This window comes from Lynx canadensis, chromosome B4 (assembly GCF_007474595.2).
Source record: "Lynx canadensis isolate LIC74 chromosome B4, mLynCan4.pri.v2, whole genome shotgun sequence".
Taxonomy (NCBI): domain Eukaryota; kingdom Metazoa; phylum Chordata; class Mammalia; order Carnivora; family Felidae; genus Lynx; species Lynx canadensis.
Genome location: NC_044309.1, coordinates 11,985,870 through 12,008,879, shown reverse-complemented (window position 1 = coordinate 12,008,879; position 23,010 = coordinate 11,985,870). Strand labels below are relative to the sequence as shown.

The following is a 23,010-nucleotide window of genomic DNA, read 5'->3' as shown; positions in this document are numbered from 1 at the left end:
CCCCGATATAAATATTGCTATCCCTGTCTCTCTTTTTTTGCTTCCATTTACATGAAGTTTTTTTTTTTTTTCATCCTTTTACTTTCAATCTGTATGTGTCTTTAGGTGTGAAGTTAGTTTCAGGTAGGCAGCATATAGATTTTTTGTTTTTCTTTTTTTTTTTTTTTTTTAATCCATTTGGTCACATATGTCTTGATTGGAGCATTTAGTCCATTTACGTTTAAAATAATAATAATAATTCTTTTTAATGTTTATTTTTGAGAGAGAGTGGAGCAGGCAAGAGGCAGAGAGAGAGGGAGACACAGAATCCAAAGCAGGCTCCTGGCTCTGAGCTGACAGCACAGAGCCCGATGTGGTGCTCAAACTCACGAACCCTCAAATCATGACCTGAGCTGAAGTCAGATGCTTAACCAACTGAACCACCCAGGGGCCCCAACATTTAAAGTAATTATTGATAGGTATATGCTTGTCATTTTGTTCGTTGTTTTCTGGTTGTTTATGGTTGTTTCTCTCTCTTCTCTCTTGCCTTGTGGTTTGATGGTTTTCTTTAGAGTTATGCTTGGATTCCTTTCTCTTTATTATTATTTTTTGTGTGTGTCTATTACAGGTTTTTGTTTGTGGTTACCATGGAGTTCATATATAACATCTTATGTGGATAGCAAACTTAAGTTGCTGGTCACTAAAGTTTGAACCCATTCTAAAAGCACTCAATTTTTACTGCCCCCTTCATATTTTATGTATACATCACACTTGACATTTTTTTTACTTTGTGTATCCTTTGACTAATTATTATAGATTTCATTTCATCAATAGGTTTGTGTGATAATCTCCATACTGCCTTTATAAGTGATTAATCTATTATTTTTACTATGTGTTTGCTTTTACCTGTGTAATTTTTGCATTTCATACCTTTTTTCTAGTTATGGTGCTTTTCCCTCCAACTTAAATAAACTTGTCAAGTAGAGTATTCTTTACTGTAGGTTTTTGGCTTTTATTGAATATACTGTGCCACTCCTTTCTGGCCTGTAAAGTTTCTGCTGATAAATCACACGGTAACTTCAAGGAGTTTCCCTTGTATGTTGCTATTTTTTTTCTTCTTGCATTTAAGTTTCTCTCTTTATATTTAATCCTTGTCCTTTTAATTATTATTTGTCTTCGTGTGGACCTCACTGAGTTCATCTTGTTAGGGGTAGTCTGTGTTTCCTGGACCTGGATGTCTGTTTCCTACCCCAGATTAGGAAACTTTGTAGCTATTATTTATTCAAATAGGTTTTCTGCTACTTTGTCTAACTCTTCTCATGGGAGAAGAATTCCCTAGAATGGGAATGTTATTATGCTTGCTGATGTCACAAGAGGTCTCTTTAATGTATCCTCATTTTTAATAGTTTTTTAACCTTTTAATTCCAGTTAACATACAGTGTAATGTTAGTTTCTGGTATACAATATGGCGATTCAGCTTCTGGTGCTTATTACAAGAAGTGCACTCCTTGATGCACATCATGTGTTTAACACATTCCCCACCACACATTCCCCACCCATCCCCACCAACCCTCTGGTAATCATCAGTTTGTTCTCAGTAGTAAAGAATCTGTTTCTTAGTTTGACTCTTTTTCTTCCTTTTGCTTTCTTTTCTTAAATTCCACATGAGTAAAATCATATGGTATTTGTCTTTTTCTGACTGACTTATTAGCATAAGTATTATTAGCATAATACTCTCTTGCTCCATCCATGTTGTTACAAATGGCAATATTTCATTCCTTTTTATGGCTCAGTAATATTCAATTGTATATGTATATATATCACATCTACTTTATTCATTAATTAATCGATGGACACATGGGCTGCTTCCGAATCTTGGCTATTGTAAATAATACTGCTGTAAACACAGAGGTGCACTATCCCTTTGAATTAGTGTTCTTATATTCTTTTTTTAAATGTTTTTGAGAGAGGGAGAGCACAAGTGGAGGGGTAGAGAGGAAGGTGGACAGAAGATCTGAAGCAGGCTTTGCACTGACAGCAGTGAGCCCAATGCAGGGCTCAAACTCATAAACTGTGAGATCATGACCTGAGCTGAAGTTGGATGCTCAACTGACTGAGCCCCCCAGGTGCCCCAGCATTCTTGTATTCTTTGGGTAAATACCCAGGAGTGTGATTATTGGATCATAAGGTAGTTCTATTTTTAACAGTTTGAGAAACTTCCATACTGTTTTCCATAGTGGTTGCACCAGTCTGCATTCTCACCGACAGTGCAAGAGGGTACCTTTTCCCACATTCTCACCAACACCTGCTGTTTCTTGTGTTAATTTTAGCCATTCTGACAGTTGTGAGATGATATCTCATTGTAGTTTTGATTTGCATTTCCCTAATAAGTGATGATGAACATTTTTTCATGCATCTGTTGGCCATCTGGGTGTCTTCTTTGGAGAAATGTCTGTTCATGTCTCTTGCCCATTTTTAATTGAATTATTTGTTTTTGAGATGTTAAATTGTATCAGTTCTTTATATTTCTTGGATATTAACCCTTTATTGGATATGTCATTTGCAAATATCTTCTCCAATTCTACAGGTTGCCTTTTGATATTCTTGTTTCCTTTGCTGCTTAGAAGCTTCTTATTTTGATGTAGTCCCAATAGTTTTTTTTTTTTTTGCTTTTGTTTCCCTTGCCTCAGGAGACCTATCTAGAAAAAAATTGCAATGGCCAGTATCAGAGAAGTTATTGCCTGCGCTCTTTTCTAAGATTTTTATGGTTTCAGGTCTCACATTTAGCTCTTTCATCCATTTTGAATTTATTTTTGAGTATGGTATAAGAAAGGGGTCCAGTCTCATTCTTTTGCATGTTGTTGTCTAGTTTTCCTGACACCATTTTTGAAGAGGTTTTTTTCTCCTTTGGATATTCTTTCCTACTTTGTCAAAGATTAATTGATTGTGTAATTGTGGGTTTATTTTTGGTTTTCTACTGTGTTCCCTTGATCTGTGTGTCTATTTTTGTGCCATACCACACTGTTTTTATTTACTACAGCTTTGTACTGGAACTGGAAGTCTGGAATTGTCGTGTCTCTAGCTTTGCTTTTATTTTTCAAGGTTGCTTTGGCTGTTCAGGGTCTTTTGTGGTTCCACACACATTTTAGAATTGTTTGTTCTAGCTCTGTTAAAAATGCTGGTGGTATTTTGATATGATTGCATTAAATGTGTAGATTGCTTTGGGTAGTATAGACATCTTAACAATATTTGTTCTTCCAATCCATGAGCATGGAATATCTTTCCATTTCTTTGTGTCTTCAATTTCTTTCGTCACTATTTTATATTTTTCAGAGTACAGGTCTGTAACCTCTTTGGTTAGGTTTATTCCTAGGTATCTTATTGGTTTTGGTGCAGTTGTAATTGACATTGATTCCTTAATTGCTCTTTCTGCTGTTTCATTATTGATGTATAGAAATGCAACGGATTTCTGTACATTCATTTTGTATTCTGCAACTTCACTGAATTCATTTATCAGTTCTAGTAGTTTTTTGGTGGAGTCTTTGGGTTTTCTATATGTAGCATCACGTCATCTGCAAATAATGAAAGTTTGACTTCTTCCTTGCTCATTTGGATAACTTTTTGTTTCTTTATGTTGTTTGATTGCTGTAGCTGGGACTTCTAGTACTGTGGAAAAAAGTGATGAGAATCAACATCCTTGTCTTGTTCCTGACCTTAGGGGAAGAGCTCTCACTTCTTCCCCATTTAGGATGGTATTAGTTGTGGAATTTTGCTGTATGGCCATTATTATGTTGAGGTATGTTCCCTCTAAACCTACTTTGTTGAGGGTTTTATCATGAAAAGATGTACTTTGTCAAGTACTTTTTCTGCATCTATTGAAATGATCTTATCCTTTTTCTTATTGATGTAATGTGTCATGTTGATTGATTTGTGAATATTGAACCAACCTTGCAACCCAGGGATTAATCCCACTTGATCATGGTGAATGATTTTATTAATGTATTGTATTCAGTTTGCTAGTATTTTGTTGAAGATTTTTGGATCTATGTTCAACAGACATGTTGGCCTGTAGTTCTCTTTTTTGGTGGGGTGTCTATTTGGTTTTGATATCAGGGTAATGCTGGCCTCATAGAAAGAATTTGGAAGTTTTACTTCCATTTCTATTTTTTAGAATAGTTTGAGAAGACTAGATATTAATTCTTCTTTAAATGTTTGGTGGAATTTGCTTGTGAAGACATCTGGCTCTAGACTTTCGTTGGACATTTTTTGATTAATGATTGAATTTCTTTGCTGGTTATCAGTCTGTTCAAACTTTCTATTTCTTCCTGTTTTAGTTTTGGATAGATTATATGTTTCTAGGAATTTATCCATTTCTTCTAGGTTGTCCAATTTGTTGGCATATGGTTTTTCATAATATTCTCTTATAACTGTTTGTATTTCTGTGGTATTATTTCCCCTCTCTCTTTTGTAATTTTGAGTCCTTTCTCTTTTTTTCCTGCTAAATCTGGCTGAAGATTTATGAATTTTATTGATTTTTTTTCAAAGAAATGTCTCCTGGTTTCATAGATCTGTTTTATTGTGTGTGTGTGTGTGTGTGTGCGTGTGTGGGTGTGTGTTTTTTAAGTTTCTATCTCATTTATTTCTGCTCTAATCTTTATTATTTCCTTCCTTCCGTTCACTTTAGGCTTTGTTGTTCTTTCTCTAGCTTCTTTAGGTGTAAGGTTAGGTTAAGATTTTTCTTGCTTCTTGAGGTAGGCTTGTATTGCCAAAAATTTCTCTCTGTGCTACTTTTGCTGCATCTCAAAGGTTTGAACCATTTTGTTTTCATTTTCATTTGTTTCCATGTACTTTTTTATTTCTTCTATTATTTACCGGCTAGCTTATTCATTGTTTAGTATCATTTATTTGTGGTCTTTCCAGAGTTTTTCATGTGGTTGGCTTGTAGTTTCATAACATTGTGGTCAGAAAAGATGCATGGTATGACTTCAGTCTTCTTGAATTTGTTGAGGGTTGTTTTGTGGGCTAATATTTGATCTGTTCTGGAGAATGTTCCATGTGCACTTGAATAGAATATATATTCTGCTGTTTTAGGATGGAATATTCTAAACATATCTGTTAAGCCCATCTAGTCCAGTGTGTCTTTCAAAGCCTTTGTGTCCTTACTGATTTTCTGTTTAGATGATCTATTGATTTAGGTGTGCTGTTAAGTTCCCCTAATGTTACTGTATTTTATTAATTCCTTTATGTTTTTTATTAACTGTTTCATGTATTTGGGTGCTTTCATGCTGGGTGTGTGATCATTTACAATTGTTATATCTTCTTGTTGGAGTGTACCCTTTATTATTATGTAGTGTCCTTTGTTTCTTGTTACAGTCTTTGTTTCAAAGTCTATTTTGTCTGATATAGTATTGCTGCTCTGGCTTTGATATCCATTTGTGTGATAGATTTTCTCCATCCCCTCACTTTCAATCTGCAGGTATCTTTAGGTCTAAAATGAGTCTCTTATAGTCAGCATATAGATGGGTCTTTCATTTATTTTTAAAATTTTAATATTTTAGTTTTTAATTTTTATTTATTTTTTTTGAGAGAGTGAGCATGAATGGGAGAAGGGCAGAGGGAGAGAGAGAGAATCTTAACCTCCAGCTCAGTGTGGAGCCCCATGTGGGGCTTAATTTCATGACTGTGAGATCATGACCTGAGTAGAAATAAAGTGTTGGACGCTTAACAACTGAGCCACCCAGGTGCCCCAAGATGGGTCTTTTATTTTTTTATATATTCTGTCAACCTATGTCTTTTGATTGTAGCATTTAATCCTTTTACATTCAAGGTAATTATTGACAGATATATATGTACAGCCATTTTATTACTTGTTTTGTGGTTGTTTCTGAGGATTTTCTCTGATCCTTTCTTTCTCCCTTTCATGGTTTGCTTGTTTTCTTTAGTGATATATTTGAATTTCTTTTTCTTTATTCTTTGCATATTTATTAGTGGTTTTTAATTTGTGGCTGCCATTAGGTTTTTATATAACATCTTTTGTATATAGCAGTCTATATTAAGGTTTTTAAAATTTGAACCTATTCTTTACTCCTTTCCACATTTTTGGCATATAGTATCATATTTTACATCCCTTTATTTTGTGAGTTCCTTGAGTGATTTTTTACAAAAATACTCATTTTTTCTGCTTTTTTCCTTTCCACTCAGAGTCCCCTTTAGTATTTTTTGCAGGGCTGATTTAATATTCATGAACTCCTTTAGTTTTTGTTTGGGAAACTCTATCTCTCCTTCTATTCTGAGTGATAGTCTTGCTGGAAAGAGCATTCTTGGCTATAGATTTTTCCCCTTTAGCACTTTGAATATATCATGCTACTTTCTTTTGCTTTTAAAGTTTCTGCTGCAAAATCCCTTGCTAGCCTTGTGGGGTTTCCCTTATATGTTACTGTCTTCTTTTCATGCTTTTAATATTTTTTACCACTATATTTTGCCATATTAATTACTATATATTTTGGTGTAGATCTGCTTTTGTTGAGTTTGTTGAGGGTTCTCTTTGTATCCTGGATCTAGATATCTATTTCCTTGCCCAGATTAGGTAAGTGTTCAGCTGTTGTTTCTTGAAATAAAGTCTCTGGCTCGTTTTCTCTCTCTTCTTCTTCAGGGACTCCTATAATACAAATGATAATACATTTGATTGAGTCAGTCACTGAGCTCCCTAGGTATTCTCATTTTGCATAATTCTTTTTTTCTCTCTTTTATTCACCTTGGTTGCTTCCCCTTACTCTGTCTTAGAGGTCATTCACTTATTTCTCTGCTTCTTCCAGCCTGCTGTTCATTCCATCAAACATGTTCCTCATTTTGTTAATTAAGCTCTTTTTCTCTCCTATGTTAACCCTTATCTCTGTGTTAAGGATCTCAGTGATGCCTTCCACTCTTTTCTTAAGCCCAGTCAGTATCTTCATGATCATTAATTTAAGTTCTCTGTCAGGCATGTAACTTATATCTGTTTCACTTAGGTCTCTGGCTATGGCCTTGTCCTGTTCTTTCATTTGGGACAGCTTCCTCTGTCTTCTCATTTTGTCTAAGTCTCTGTGCCTGCTTCTTTGTTAGGAAAGTCAGCTGTTTACTCTTCCTGAGGGTAATTGCTTTATGAAGAAGAAGTCCTATAGGCCCTACCATGTAATGTTCTCTGTTCCCCAGGGCGTGGAACTTCAGGGAGTGTCTTCAATGTGTGCTGTCTCCACTCTGCTGTTTAGCCCTGGCCCTTTTATCTTTCAGGCCAGTCCTCTGCAGAGGGTCTCTTTGCCTGTTGTGGGGAGTGTTTGGCCCCTGACCTGAATGTAAACTAGGTGTGTTCTGGTGGGCTTGTGAAATGAGACCTATCATCACCACTGTCAGAACAGAGGCTCTGCAAAACTCCTGGGTCAGGTGAGGCAGTGTGGGTAAGGCTTTGGACTGGTCTTCTGGGGAATGGGGATTGCCACGATGGGACTAAATCAATCATGACTGGGAAGGGCACTTCTACCAGAGTGAGGAGGACAGAGGCCTTGGTGTAAACAAGTTAGGTAGCCAGTGTCTGCTCTGCACTGGTCCCTGCAGGTGATCCTGTGGTTATGCAAAAGGGTGGGGGAGGGAAATGGCACCTGCCAGTTCCTCTGTGCCTGAAGGGGTCTCTCCATGAACACTGTCTCTCTGGGACATGCTCTGAGATGAACAAATAACCTCCCCACTGTGTGCCCCAGGCACTCTTTGGATCACTATTTCCATGCTGTATGTCATGGGCTTTCTGCCCTGCCTTCTTTCCAAGAGCAGTCCCATTGCCCTCTGGGCTCTCTCCAAGCCAAGCCCACTGACCTTTAACTTCAGGCTTTAAGCCCCACTGATTGCCAAAAGTCATGAAATTTGTCCTCTCTTACTTTTTAAGCTAATTGCTATAGGGATTCATTCCCCCTGTGCATTCCCCTGTCTTTCTGGGTATTCCCAGACACCCGTCTGTCTTTCATCCTTCTCCATGACCTCACTGAGCATGATGTTTCTCTCCCAAACCATGTCTCCACACTTTATACCTTCTTCAATGTAGTCTCTTCAACCTTTACTTGTGGAGTTTGTTCTGACCATCTTCAGGTTGATTTCTGGGATATTTAGGATGATTTGATAATTACCTAGTTCTATTTGTGGGACGAGGTGACCTTAGGGGTCCTCTTACTCTGCTGCCATCTTCACCTCTTCTTTAATATACTTTTATCGTTTGGCTGCTCAGCGTGGTTACTTTCCATTACTCTGTCTTCCAGCTAGTTAATCCATTTTTCTGCATCCTGTAATCTTTTGTTGATTCCCTCTAGTGTATTTTTCATTTCAGTTAGTGTATTCTTCAACTACCTTTATATATTTTTGTCTCTTTGTTGAAGTTCTCACTGAGTTTATTTTTCCTTCAAGTCCACTACCTTTATGACCATCACTTTGAACTCTTTGTCAACTATAATGCTTATCTGTTTCATTTATCTCTTTTACTGTGCTTTTGTCTTTTTTTTTTTTATTCGAGATACATGCCTCTGTCTCCTCATTTTGTCTAACTCGCTCTGCTTGTTTCTATGTATTAGGTAGACCAACTACATCTCCAAGTTTTGAAAGTAGTGGCTTTATGTAGATGGGATCCTGTAGTTCCCTGTAGTTTAATCCCCTCTGGTCACTAGAACCAGGTGCTCCAGGGTTGTCCTCTGTGTGGGCTGTGTATGCCTTCTTGTGGCTGAACCATGACTGATGTGAGCATGCTGGTAAGTGGACGTGGCCCTCAGCTCAGCTGGCTGCAATGACGCACTTTACATGCCATGGGCACACTGGTGTATAGATCTCGCTCCATATGTGACCAATTTAGAGGTTGGGCTGGCAGGTAGGCAGGGTTGGCACTCAGCCTGGGTGTCTGCACTTACTACTAGGACTACTCTGGTGTGCTGATGAGTAGCGCTTTCTCCCTGGACAGCCAATGAAAGCCTTGGCTGCAGGAGCAGTGGGTGTACTGGTGTGTGGGGTTAGCTACCTCCTACCCCAGGGTAGGAGTCACTTCTGAGAGGTGTCAGTCCCATCCTGGGCCTGCTTGCTGGGTGTGGTGTGGTGGGAGTCACTTTTGAGAACTGCCTGCCAGGGTGGGGTATGCTCTGCTAGCAAGGTAGATGTGACATCCATTGCTAATACTCTAAGTATTGTCTAGTCTGGGAGAGGGCAAGAAAGATGTTACCTGTCAGCACTTTTGTTCTTAGAGAAGTCTCTTGCAGATTGCTGCCTTTCTGGCACTTGTCTTAAAATTAGTCAACAGATCTCTTTCACATGTGTCCGAGGTGCTTTTCAAACTATGTTTGGACAGAGTTATTTGGAATGCTGGGTCTTTAAGGGTGGAAACTTCATTTCCTATCACTCTTAGGGTCTTCTGGAATTAAGAACCACAGATTTTCGATGCCAGGCATTACGGGGACTTGTTTCCTAGTGTGAGTCCCTAGGGCAGGGGGTGGTGCCCTGTGTGGGGTCTGATCCCCTCTCTTTTCTATATTTGTGATATCCCTCACTTTTGTGATTGGTTGTGTCAGAGGGTTTGGTTCCTGACTACATTTCTCCCCCTTATTACCCCTTTCAGTGGGGCCTTATCTCTACCCCTAGCTGTGGAAGGACCTGCTCTACCAGTCTTTGGGTTGTTTCAGGGAGAGTTGCGATACATGTAGTTGTTGTCTCATTATGTCTGTGGGACAGGTTGAGGTCAGGATCCTCCACCATCTTCCCAGTTTATCCCTGGTTGTTTTTTTCATTTTGTTCAAGGTTCCTTTGCTGTGCAGAAGCTTTTTAGTTTGATGGAGCCTCACTTGTTTACTTTTGGTTTTGTTGCTTTTTTGTTTTGGCATGAAATCCAAAAATTCATTTCCAAGACTGATGTCTAGGAGCTTATCCTTTATGTGTTCTTTTAGGAATTTAATATTTTCAGGTCTTGCATTTAAGTCTTTAATTCATTTTGAATTAATTTTTGTGTACAGTGTAAGATAAGGGTCTAGTTTTCCCAGCACCCTTTATTGAAGAAACTGTGTTTTCTCCCTCATATATTCTTGCCTCCCTTGTTGTAAACTAATTGATTATGTGTGCACAGGTTTGGTTCTGGACTCTGTTCTGTTGATCTATGTATCTGTTTTTGTGCCAGTATCATACTATTTGATTACGATAGCTTTGTGATATAGTTTGAAATTAGGAAGTGTGTTGTCTCATCTTTGTTGCTCAAAATTGCTTTGGTTATTCAGGGTCTTTTGTGGTTACATAAAAACTTTATGGTTATTCTTTTCCTGTGGAAAATTCCATTGGAATTTAGATAGGGATTGAATTGAATCTTAAAGTTTTCAGTGTATAGGTCTTTAACCTCTTTGGTTAAATTTATTCCTAGGTTTCGTATACCTTTTGATGCAGTTGTAAATGGGTTTTGAAATTTCTATTTCTGGTAGTTATAAGTGTATACACTAATAACAGTGTATACACAGCTGATTTTTATATATTTTTGTCTCCTGCAATTTTGCTGAACTTGTGTATCCTAATAGTTTTTTTGTGGAATTTTAGGGTTTTCTATATGTAATATCCTGTCAACCGCAACTAGTGACAGCTTTACTTCTATTCCAATTTGAATGCCTTTTTTTTTTTTTTTTTTGGCTTAATTGCTGTAGCTAGGACTTAAAAGTGGTGAGACTGGGAATCCCTATTTTGTTCTTGATTTAGCATTTCACCGCTGAGTATGATTTTAGCTGTGGGCTTTTCATATATGGCCTTTATTGTGTTGAGGTACGTTCCCTTTATAACACTCTGAGCGTTTTTATCATGAAGTGATGTTAAATTTTGTCAACTGATTGTTCTGCATTGATTGAGATGATCGTATGGTTTTTACCCTTCATTTTATTAATGCGATACATCACATTGATGGAATTACAGATGTTGAGCCACACTTGCATCCTTGGAATAAATCCTATTTAATTGTGGTGTATGCTCTTATGAATGTATTACTGAATTTCATTTGCTAATAATTTGTTTTCTGTAGTGTTCTTGTCAGATTTTGGTGTCAAGTTAATTACTGGCCTTATAAAATGAGTTTGGAAGTTTTGCACATGGAGTGGTATTGATATTTCCTTAAATGTTTGGTAGAGGGGTGCCGGGGTGGCTTAGTTGGTTAAGTGTCCAACTTCAGCTCAGATCATGATCTCGCGGTTCATGGGTTGAGCCCTGCATCAGACTCTGCTGACAGCTCAGAGCCTGGAGTGTGCTTCAGATTCTGTGCCTCCCTCTCTCTCTGCCCCTCCCTGCCCCTCTGTCTCTCTCAGAAATAAATGAACATTAAAAAAAATTTTTTTGATGGTAGAATTCACCATTGAACTATCTAGTTCTGGACTTTTTTTGGCAGGTGTTTTGAGTATGGATCACAGATTTAATGTACTTACTAGTAAATTTTTTTTTTCTATTCCTTCATAAATTCATCTTGGTAGGTTGTATGTTTCTAGTAATTTATCCATTTCTTCCCAGTGTCCAATTTTAGTAAATAATTGCTCGCAGTAGTCTCTTAAAAACCTTTGTATTTCTGTGGTAATGGTTGTAATATCTCTTTGATTTCTAGCATATTCTGCTTATCTTTTCAGAAAATCACTTCTTAGTTTCACTAATCTTTTTTGTTGCCTTTTTATTCTCTATTTCATTTATTTCTGGTCCGATCTTTAGACTTTGTATTTTTTTCCTTTCCTAGATTCTGGAGATGTAAAGTTAGGTTGTTTATCTGAGATTTCTTGTTTCTCAGATTTTACTGTATTTCTGTAAATACAGAAACTTTTTACTGTAAGTTTTGGTATGTTGTTGTTTTCAATGTTTATTAATTTTTGAGAGACAGCACGAGCGGGGGAGGGGCAGAGAGCGAGGGAGACACAGAATCCAAAGCAGGCTCAGAGCTGTCAACACAGAGCCTGAGGTGGGGCCGAAACTCAGGAACTGTGAGATCATGACCTGAGCTGAAGTCTGACTCGTAACCAACTGAGCCACCCAGGGGCCCCTGGTGTTGTGTTTTGGTTTTGATTACTTTTTTGACCTATGGGTCAGGAGTATGTTTAATCTCACATATTTGTGAATTTTCCAATTTTCTTATAATTAATGCTATTTTGGTTTGAAAAGCAGCTTGATATTTGGGTTTCAGTCTTTTAATTTATTAAGATGTATGATGTGATGCCAAATATAGGATTGATCAGGGAGAATGTTCGATGAGCATTTCAGAAGAATTTATGTTCTGTTTCTGCATGAAATGGTCTGTATATATCTGTTAGGTCTATCTGGTTTCACATGTACTTTAAGTAGAATTTTCCTTATTGTTTCCCCTGCATAATCTATTCATTTTTGATGGGGGGATTGTAAAGTCCCCCATTATTGTATTACTGTGTATTTTGGCCTTTAGGTATGTTAATATTTCCTCTGTATATTTAGGTGCTCCTGTATAGGGTAAGTAAATATTTGCAAATGTTATATCCTTTTGATGAATTGATTCCTTTATCTGTGTTTATTACAGCATTTACCCTAAACTCTATTCTTTCTAATAACAGTGTGGTTACCCCAGATTTCCTTTAATTTCCATTTGCATAGGTATCTTTCCATCTTTTCACCCTCAGTCTGTGTGTTCTTAAAGCAGAAGTGACTCTTTTGTAGGCACCATATAGATGGGTCATGTATTTTATCCATGAAACCACTCTTTGTCTTTTGACTGGAACATGTGGACCATTATATGTATGAATTGCCATTTTGTTCATTGTTTGCTGGTTGTTTATAATTCCTCCATTCCTTTCTTTTTCTCTTGCTCTCTTATTTGATGTGATGATATGATTTTCATATATTGTTACCCTTTCACCTTGAAGAACAGTCTTTAATATTGCTTGAAAGGTGGGTCTAGTAGTGATGAACTCTTCTTTTACTTGTCTGGAAGACTCTCTGTTTCAATTCTAAAGGACAGTTTTGCTAGGTAGGGTATTCTTGGTTGGCAGGGTTTTTTTTCTTCTCTTTGTATCTATAGGCATACCTCTGGGATATTGTGGGCTCTGTTCCAGACCACCAAAATAAGGTGAATATTTCAATAAAGCAAGTAAAATGAAGCATTTGGTTTTCTAGTGCAAATAAAAGTTATGTTTACATTGTACTGTGGTCTGTTAAGTGCACAGTAGTATTATATCTTAAAAACAATGAGTATACATTAATTGTAAAACACTTTGCTAAAAATTACTAAGCATCTTCTTAGCTTTCAGTGAGTAGTAATCATTGATGGCTGCTGACTGATTAGGAGAGTGGCTACAAAAGGTAGAGGTAACTGGCAAAATTCCGTTAAGACAACAATGAAGTTTGCCATAATGATTGACTTCTTTTCATGAAGGATTTCTCTGTAGCATATGATGTTGCTTGATAGTATTTTCCCAGTAGTAGAACTTCCTTTTCAAAATTGGAGTCAATCCTCTCAAATCCTGCTCAGCTGCTTTCTCAACTAAATTTATGTCGCATTCTAAATCCTTTATTGTCATTTCAGCAATCTTCACAGCATCTTCACCAGGATTAGATTCCATCTCAAAAAGCCACTTTCCTTGCTCACCCATAAGAAGCAACTCCTGATCCAAGTTTTATCATGAGATTGCAGCAATTCAGTCCCATCTTCAGGGTCCACTTCTAATTCTGGTTTTCTTTCTATTTCCACCTCATCTGCAGTTGCTTCCTCCACTGAAGTTTTGAACCCTTAAAATCATCCATGAGGGTTGGAATCGACTTTTTCCAAACTTCTGTTTATGTTGATGTTTTAACCTCTTCCCATGAATCATGAATGTGCTTAATGGCATCTAGAATAGTGAATCCTGGGGCACTTGGATGGCTCAGTTGGTTAAGCATCCAACTTCAGCTCAGGTCATGATCTTGCAGTCTGTGAGTTCAAGCCCTGTTTTGGGCTCTGTGCTGGCAGCCCAGAGCCTGGACCCTGCTTCAGATTCTGTCTCCCTCTCCCTACACCCCTCCCTGACTCATACTCTGTCTCTCAAAAATGAATAAATGTTAAAAAAAAAATTCAGAATAGTGAATCCTTTCCAGAAGGTTTTCCATTTATTTTACCCAGATTCATTGGAGGAATCGCTATCTGTGGCAGCTAAATCTTTATAAAGTGTATTTTTAGCAATTAGATTGAAATATAAAGTGCCTTCTTGAGAGGCACCTGGGTGGTTCAGTTGGCTAAGCATCTGACTCTCGATTTCAGCTCAGGTCATGATTTTGCGGTTCATGAGATGGAGCCCCTCATTGGGCTCTGTGCTGTCAACAGCAGTATCCCTGCTTGGGATTCTGTCCCTCTCTGCTCCTTCTTTGCACGTGCTCTCTCTCTCTCAAATAAGTAAAACTTTCAAAAAAAAATGATTCCTTGATCCATGGGCGCAGAATGGCTCTTGTGTTAGCAGGCATGAAAACATTAATCTCATTGTACATCTACATCAGAGCTATGGGGTGACCAGTTGCATTGTCAATGAGCAATAGTATTTTTAAAGAAATTTAAAGACCTGTTGAGCAGGTCTCAACACTGGGCTTAAAATATTCAGTAAACCATGTTGTAAATAAATGTGTGTTCACCCTGCTTTTTAGTTCTATTTATAAAACACAGTAGGTGTAGCATAATGCCTGAGGGCCCTAAGATTTTCAGAATGGTAAATAAGCATTGGCTTCAACTTAAGGTCACCAGCTTCATTAGCCTTTAGCAAAAGAATCAGTCAGTCCTTTGAAGTTTTTTGTTTTTTGTTGTTTTTTTTTTTTTAAATTTTTTTTTCAACGTTTATTTATTTTTGGGACAGAGAGAGACAGAGCATGAACGGGGGAGGGGCAGAGAGAGAGGGAGACACAGAATCGGAAACAGGCTCCAGGCTCTGAGCCATCAGCCCGACGCGGGGCTCGAACTCACAGACTGCGAGATCGTGACCTGGCTGAAGTCGGACGCTTAACCGACTGCGCCACCCAGGCTCCCCAGTCCTTTGAAGTTTTGAAGCCAGGTATTAACTTCTCCTTAGCTATGAAAGTCCTAGATGGCATCTTCTTCCAATAGAGTGCTGTTTCATCTACATTGAAAATCTTTTAGTGTGGCTGCCTTCATTAATTATTTTAGGTAGATATTCTGGATAACTTGCTGCAGCTTCTACATCCGAACGTGCTGCTTCACCTTGTGCTTTGATGTTATGGAGATGGTGTCTTCCTTAAACCTGAAGAACCAACCTCTGCTAGCTTCACACTTTTCTTCTGTAGCTTCCTCACCTCTCTCAGCCTTCAAAGAATTAAAGAGAGTTAGGACCTTTCTGTGATCTTATAGCTGGTTTGATCCTGTCTCCAGACCACTAAAACTTTCTCCTCATCAGCCATAAGGCTGTTTAGCTTTCTTATCATTTGTGTATCCACTGGATTAGCACCTTTAATTTCCTTCAAGAAATTTTACTTTGCATTCACAACTCAGTTAACTGGTGTAAGAGGTTTGGCTTGAGGCTTGTCTCAGATTTTGCCACTCCTTCCTCACTAAGCTTAATTATGTCTAGCTTTTGATATAAACTGAGAGATATGTTTACATATCTCTTGAACACTTAGAGGCCACTGTAGGGTTATAAATTGGCCTAATTTCTCTATTGTTGTGTCTTGGAATAGGGAGGCCCAAAGTGAGGGAAAGAGAATGGGAATGGCTAGTTAGTGGAACTATCAGAACACACAAAGTTCACCTTCTTATGTGGTTGATGGCACCCCAGAACAAGAGTAACATCAGAGATCATTGATCACCATGGCATATAATAATGAAAAAGTTTAAAGTATTTCAAGAATTACCAAAATGTGACACAGAGACACAAAGTGAACAAATGTTGGGAAAATGGCACCAATAGACTTATACAACAAATTGCCACAAATCTTCAACTGGTAGAAAATGCAGTATTTGTAAAGCACAGCAAATATACCATGCAAGTTTCTATGGGCTTGCAAAACTTCTGCTGAAAATCTGCTGATAGTCCTGTGTTTGGGGGAGTCCATTATACATAGTAATTTTTTTGTTATTTTTGCTGTTTTTAAGATTTCCTCCTTGTCTTTAAATTTGATGCTTTAATTTTAATGTATCTCAGTGCTAATCTCTTTGGGTTCATCTTATTTAATATTCTGTGCTTCCTGCAGTTGCACACCTGTTGCCTTCCCAAAGGTTAGGGAAGCTTTCAGCCATTATTCTTTAAGTACGTTCTCTGCCTCTTTCTCTCTTCCTCTTTTGGACCCCATAATGTGAATGTTGGTTTGCTTGATGTTGTCCCGTAAGTCCCTTAAGCTATTTTCACTCTTTTTCAATCTCTTCTCTTTTTGCTGTTCTAATTGGATAAGTTCCACTGACCTGTCTTTGAGTGCATGGATCCTTTTCCTGTTTCTTCAAGTCTGCTGTTTAACTCCTCTGTAGTATTTTTCTGTTCAGGTGTTGTATTCTTCAGCTCTGTCACTTCCATTAAGTACGTACTTATATTTTCTTTTTGTTGAAATTCTCACCTGGTTCATGCATTATTCTTGGGAACTCTGTGGACATCTTTTATCACTGTTCTTTGAACTTATTGTCAGGTAAATCACTTACCCTCATTAAGGTCTTTTTCTGGGGTTTTATCTTGTTCTTTTGTTTGGAACATATTACTCCGTTTCTTCATTTGATCTCTGTACTGGTTTCTATGCATTAGATAAAATAACCAAGTCTCCCAGTCTTGAAGGAATGGCCTCATGTTGGAGATAAACCATATTATTCTCCTCTGGCTTAGCTCTTGATTGTCTCTCAGCATTTGTGATTGTCCAAGCAGCTTACTTTATTCTTAGTAGCTCCCAGTGGTGGAGGCTATGCCAAGACCTTTTAGTGTCTCAAAGGGGCAGATCTCAGTCAGCATCTGGATTCGTGCCAAATTGGAAGCCAGACCTTCCGGTATCAACTTTTAAAGTTTATAGATACATTTCTTTCAGGGGAGAGATGGGCATTTTTGTCTGCTCACTCTGTGCTGAGCTCTGTGGTGATAGACAGTTAAGAAGTGTTTCTTTGGTTGTTGTGGTCATGATGAACCCCTGAACATATGCCATGCTCTCAAGGGACATGTCCTGTGTGTCAGACACAAAAGCCAGGGTGCCAGATGTGTACACCAACTCCTTTCTTGGGGACGCTGGTGACGGAGGGAGAACGTGAAGATGACTCCCACTGGCCTCCACTCTCTTGGGAGAGTCTTATCAGTAGGCGTTTTGTTGTGTGTGAAATTAGAAGCCTGCTTATTAGGTCAAAACTTTGAGATAAACAAATATGCCTCTTACACAAAAGGATTGGGTGCTTTTCAATCTGCTGCCTCTGTACTAGGCCCTGGAGGGTGGTAGCCATTAGGCCTTTAAGAATGGTTTTAGTTTTGTATAGCCTGTGAGTATCATGGACACAAGCCCTGGTGACTTTCAAAGCTACCTGTTGCAGGGGCTCATCTCTCAGGTACACATCTTAAAAGTTTGAGTGCCAGATAGGGAGTTCAAACACTTTGCTCCTCAAGGAGAAGCTCAGAGCTGTGAGTTCCCTCCCAATTGTGGGGGTGGCACTAGGGTTGGGGTTGATGACAAGTGTGTCAGCCTCTCGTACATATTTCAATGTGGGATCTTTGCTTGTTTCCATAATATTCTGGAGTCACTCAACTAGTTTGTGGATGTCTTTCAGAGGAAAGTGTTCTTTAGGTGGCTGTATCTTCAGTGTGTCCATGGGAGGAAAGGAGTTCAGGATCCTCTTATGTCACTGTCTTGAACTGGTGCCCTGTCTCTTGTTTTTTTCATAATAACCATTCTAATAGGTAGGAGGTGATATCTGATTGTGGTTTGGATTTTCGTTTCTCTAATGATTCGTGCTGTCTAGCACCTTTTCATATACCTATCAGCCCTACTTAGGTATTCTTAGAGAAATATATTGAGATCCTCTGAGTGAGAGAGGCTGGAACTGTCTCATGGATCACGGCAGGGTCCCTAGGTAAGAATGAGGTCTCTCTGCATCTTACCTGATAACATGGAGTCGCCAATGCTTCTCCTGGGTCCTTTGGCATATTATGCTGGATCCCATAGCTCTCTCAAAGGCACTATTGCTTAGGGATGGATGGTCAATTTTTGTTGTGGGATGAGGGAACAAAAATGAGAGATGTCTTCAGACAGTATTATTTGTTTGTGTATATATGTTTGTACAGGGGGGAGTATTTTTTTTCATTTTTAAATGTTTATTTATTATTGAGAGACAGACACAGAATCCGAAGTAGGCTCCAGGCTCCGAGCTGTCAGCACAGAGCCTGACACAGGGCTCCAACCCACAAATTGCAAGATGATGACCTGAGCCGAAGTCAGTTGCCCAAACGAGCCACCCAGGTGCCCCCAGGGGGGAGTATTTTTTTTAAATAAAATTTATTGTCAGGTTAGCTAACATACAGTGTGCTCTTGGTTTTGGGGGTGGAGTCCCCCATCACTTACGTACAACACCCAGTGCTCATCCCAACAAGCGCCCCCCTGCTCAATGCCCATCACCCATCTTTCCCTCTCCTCCCCACGCCCATCAACCCTCGGTGTGTTCTATTTAAGAGTCTCTTATGGGGGAGTATTTCTATGAGATGAAGTTCCAAAATGACTAGGTCACAGGCTACATGCGGTTTTCATTTTGGTACATATAGCCAAATCACTTTTTCTAGAGTTTTATACTCATAGTATAGAAGTGCCTATTCCTGCAAACACTGACTTTTTGATTTTACCAATCTGAAAAAGAGCAATTCATTATAGCTCTAATTTGCATGAATCTTATTTATATTCTTTGTGTATTTTAAAGATTTTATTTTGTAAAGTAATCTCTACATCTACATGGGGCTTGAACCCACAATCCCAAGATCAAGAGTCACATGCTCTACCGACTGAGCCAACCAGGTGCCCCACTTTTTGTATTTTTGTGTCTGGGGTTTTGATCTTTAACTTGTTGATTTACTACAGCTCTTTTTTGATTGGAGTAACAAAATTTAGAATATCTTTTCTGTTGAAAACAAACAAACAAAAAAGAACCAGGGTGGCTTAGGTAAGAAACAAAAACTCAGTTTTACACCTAGGTGGCTCAGTTGGTTAAGCTTCTGACTTCTGCTCAGGTCATGATCTCACGGTTAGTGAGTTTGAGCCCCGTGTCGGGCTCTGTGCTGACAGCTTGGAGCCTGGAGCCTGCTTCAGATTCTGGGTCTCCCTCTCTCTCTACCCCTCCCTCGCTCGTGCTCTGTTTCTTTCTTTCTCATGGTCTCTGCCATGACCAGAACAATTTCCAGAGTGGGGGTATCTGATGCTTACTGTACACAACGCCCGTTCAGTAGAAATGCCCTGAAAGCCCTCTATGGACGATCCTCAAACATTAACTTGACTGGAAAATGTTTTAAATCCAGGTTAGAATTGAATAGACAAAGTTGCTGAATCAGCACAAAAAGCGAAAGATCACAAGCCCCCTCAGGAAATCAATAGTATACACGTTGGTAAGCATTTAAAAAGACAAAAATGCCCTTGTGCTTAAAAATTAAATTGTTGAAGGTACCCAAATACCGAAAGCAAAAGAGGGGCTTTATATTTGCCATGAGGGCGGGGTTCACATGGTGAGATGGAGAAGGGGCCTTGAAGGTAGTCCTCATCCTGGGGTTGGGGCTGTTGGCTAGGTCAGGGTCTGTGTTGTTGGGTACTTGGCAGCACCCAGGAAAATTGCCCTGGGGAGGTTATAATGAAACTCACCTGCCTCTCCCATGGCCTTTGCTTTCCCAGCTCATGTGTTCGTCAGTGCAGAAGGCCCTGTTTGAGGAGGAGGACCATGTCAAGAAACTGCAGCAGAAGGTGGCCACCCTTGAGAAGCGGAACAAGCAGCTTCGGGATCGGGTGAAGAAGGTCAAGAGGTCGCTGAGGCAGGCCCGGAAGAATGGGCGCCACCTGGAGCTAGTGAACCAGAAGCTCAGTGAGAAGTTAGCGGCTGCAGCAGGTGCCGTCCCACACATTAATGCCCTGGGGCAGGAGCCACCCGCTGCCACCTACCTGCGGGGGTAGCAGAGACTGAGCAGTGGCCTTGCCTGGCCCTGCTGGAGCATGCTGCCTCTTACCAGGGAATGTGAAGGGATAGCAGGTTTGTCTGTGCACTCTTGTAGATGAATTCTAAATATGAATTTGGTCGAGCGTCGTTGCTTAAAGGGGCAAGTCTTGCTTATTTCCTTGGCTGCTGGGCTCCCTTCCCTCCCTGTCTTGCTCCCAGGCCCGGTGCTTGCCAGTCCAGAGCAAGATCCTGGAGTGTCACGTGCTTGCCTAGGGCCTGTCCACCCTGGAAAGTGTACTTACTGTGGAAAGAACATTTTAGAATCTCTAGCTGCACAAGAACCCAGGGGTTCAGCCTTATTTCAGAGGAGAAGCAGTATGAGCTCCAGGACCACCATTAGTTCTGAGGAGGCATCTGCAGCAAGTCGTGGAACCTTCTGATGTCTTATTTGCTACATTTTTGAAAGGAGGATGGCAGTCTTTCAAAGCACCCAAGGATACCTGTAAATAAACCTGTGCATGGTGTCCCTACCCCGCCAGCATTTGCTCACAGCTGAGGCATTGTAAGACTTCATATGAGGTCTTAACAGGTAGCGTACTGAGTTGCGGCAGGGGGTGGGGGTGGGGAGCAGGTAATCGAGTAATATGAATTATACCTGATTTCTAACACCAGTTACCCAGAGCTAAAGAGGACACCTATGGGTCACTTTAATCTAAAGGGGAATTGCCTTTATGGACTGGCCATGTTTTAGCAAACCATGTTCCTGACCTGGAAGAGTCTGACCACTAACATGGCTCGCTCATGAACTCCATCTAGCTGCTCTGATTTTGAGGTGAGTTGACCCAGTACACCATTAACTTCCATTCTGCAAAGACACCTCCTTACCTAATGGAGTCAAGTTTCCCATCCAGGCAGTTCTACAGAGTCTTGCCACAAGCATTTTCACGGCAAACATTTTTGCCACATAACACACTAGCTGTAAGGTAACGTTGCTGTCAGAGATGAAATAACTAGTTGATAGTTAGGTTTAATTTCTCCACTGACAGAGTTCCCATTTTTATATTGCATGAATCTTAGCCCTCCTAATGGGCTATACAGTGACCAGTACACATGGTGGCCTTAAAATGGTGCATGATAACTACATATATGGACTTGATAGAAAATACAGCAACAAAACTAAGTAGAAGTGTGAAATAAGACTGTAAGGTCAGATTGCATACCATACTATCATGCAAAATGGTAATTCATGAGTTGAAATAACTCGGCTAGAAAAGCATTACAACATCTATCTAGAAGGCTTTCATCATACGATACAAAGCTTAGTTACAAATGTGCATCCTAGTATTTGGAAAACTAATACCTCTCTTGATGTAACATGAAAAAATTATTTCTTATGTCCTTTTTAAGGCTCCTCTTTTATTTTTTGTTATTTTATCTTTTATGGCCACATTGCCTTCTGGCCAATGTGTTATGCAGTGAAAATGCTTGTGGCAGAGATGCCTACAGTGAAAATACCGGACGTGGTTCCAGTAATATCAGACATGGTTCCAGGCATTCCAAGCACTTTCCACCTCCCTGGACTGTCCAATCCTGGGAGGAATGTTTTCACATGAGTCCACATGTCAGTGCATCCGGTTTTGTACATAGTCAGAACTCTTCACCCTCTTTGGAAAGACAGCTTCAAAGACAGTGCAAGTAAAAAGAGTATCCACTAGGTCTAACATCTGAGCCCTTACTTTAGTAGCATTTGATCTAGTCCCAGTTGTGTTCCTCAGAAGGTAGCTGAGTGGCCGTCTTGTGATGGTCTTCTGATGGACCTCCAAATCTACAAGTCTCCTTTCTGTGCTGTTCCAGATGGAACCTGCAGGTTCCTCATCAGGAAATCTCCCCCTAGACCACCCCAGACACTTCAGTGCTTGATGATGTTGTCCTTTCCATTAGAAATGGCAATTATACTGTCAGCTGTCCCTTCCACTGCTTGTAGGAAAACCAAGTTCTTGCTCTCGCAGCTAGTTGGGAGGATGGACTTGGTTCACTTGAGGGGCAAGCTGATGCTCAAGGGGAGAAGTCTACACCCTGGACTGGATGGAATGGCAGCTTTTGCTTCATTTCCAAGCTTCTGCTGCTCCTTTATAGCTGTATTCTTCATAGCATGATACAATGGTTAATTCTTCCTGGGGCCATTTCATTAAAGCACTTTTGCTTCCACCCAAGGGAATGACAAGCCTAAGGGTGATTTACAGCTAGTGTTTTGAGAACTGTGGAACTGGATCCCTACAGATGCATTATGTTCTACCTTTTTAATAAATATGAGCAGTATTTCAGCCACAACGGTAAGGCGATGTGTGTTTCTTGTGGGTCAGGGAGATTTTAGTATTTCCAGCTTTGGCCTGGAGAAGTACTTTAGATCCTTTTGGGGAAGCATCTATGAGTAACACCTGGGGCACAGAGGAGACTGAGCTCAAATCGCCTTTGATGCTCTCCTGGGAATATGGCCTGCCCCCCCCCCCACCCCCCTCTTTCCCAGGGTTCCCTTCTCTCAACACACCTGCAGAAAAGCAGTGGTATCCAGGTCTGCTCCTCCTAGGGGACAAGTAGCTTCATTAATCAATGTTTGCAAAAATACATTTGAATCTCTTGCCAAAGGGAACTCCCCAGTTATCTGCTGCCTTGTCATCCTACTGTGGCCCTTGCAACTGTTTATTGTACTAGTAGAAATTTTTTATGCACTAAGAATCCAAGAATTGCTCCAAAATGTATAGGCTTAACCAACCTGTTGTAGCTTTCTGAGATGCAGACCACTGTTTAGTTCTACTTTGGAAAAAATAGGCCTCCTCAAACCCCAAAGTCACAAAATAAATGAGAGGCAGACACAATCTAGAATATTTCAACTATACACCCAGGAGTTACTACTGCAACATGTGAACCACAGCTAGTGT

General features: G+C 39.7%; 1 protein-coding gene across 1 annotated transcript in view; it reads left to right on the top strand.

The window, feature by feature from the left end:
• The window catches only part of CCDC3 (coiled-coil domain containing 3), a 118,400-nt gene extending 95,998 nt beyond the window's left edge, over positions 1–22,402 (top strand). Inside the window, exon 3 of the mRNA XM_030321482.1 lies at positions 19,813–22,402. Coding sequence (XP_030177342.1) covers positions 19,813–20,088 — 276 coding nt within the window. The 3' untranslated portion in view covers positions 20,089–22,402. The remainder of the gene's footprint in view (positions 1–19,812) is intronic.
• Positions 22,403–23,010: the final 608 nt, after the last annotated feature.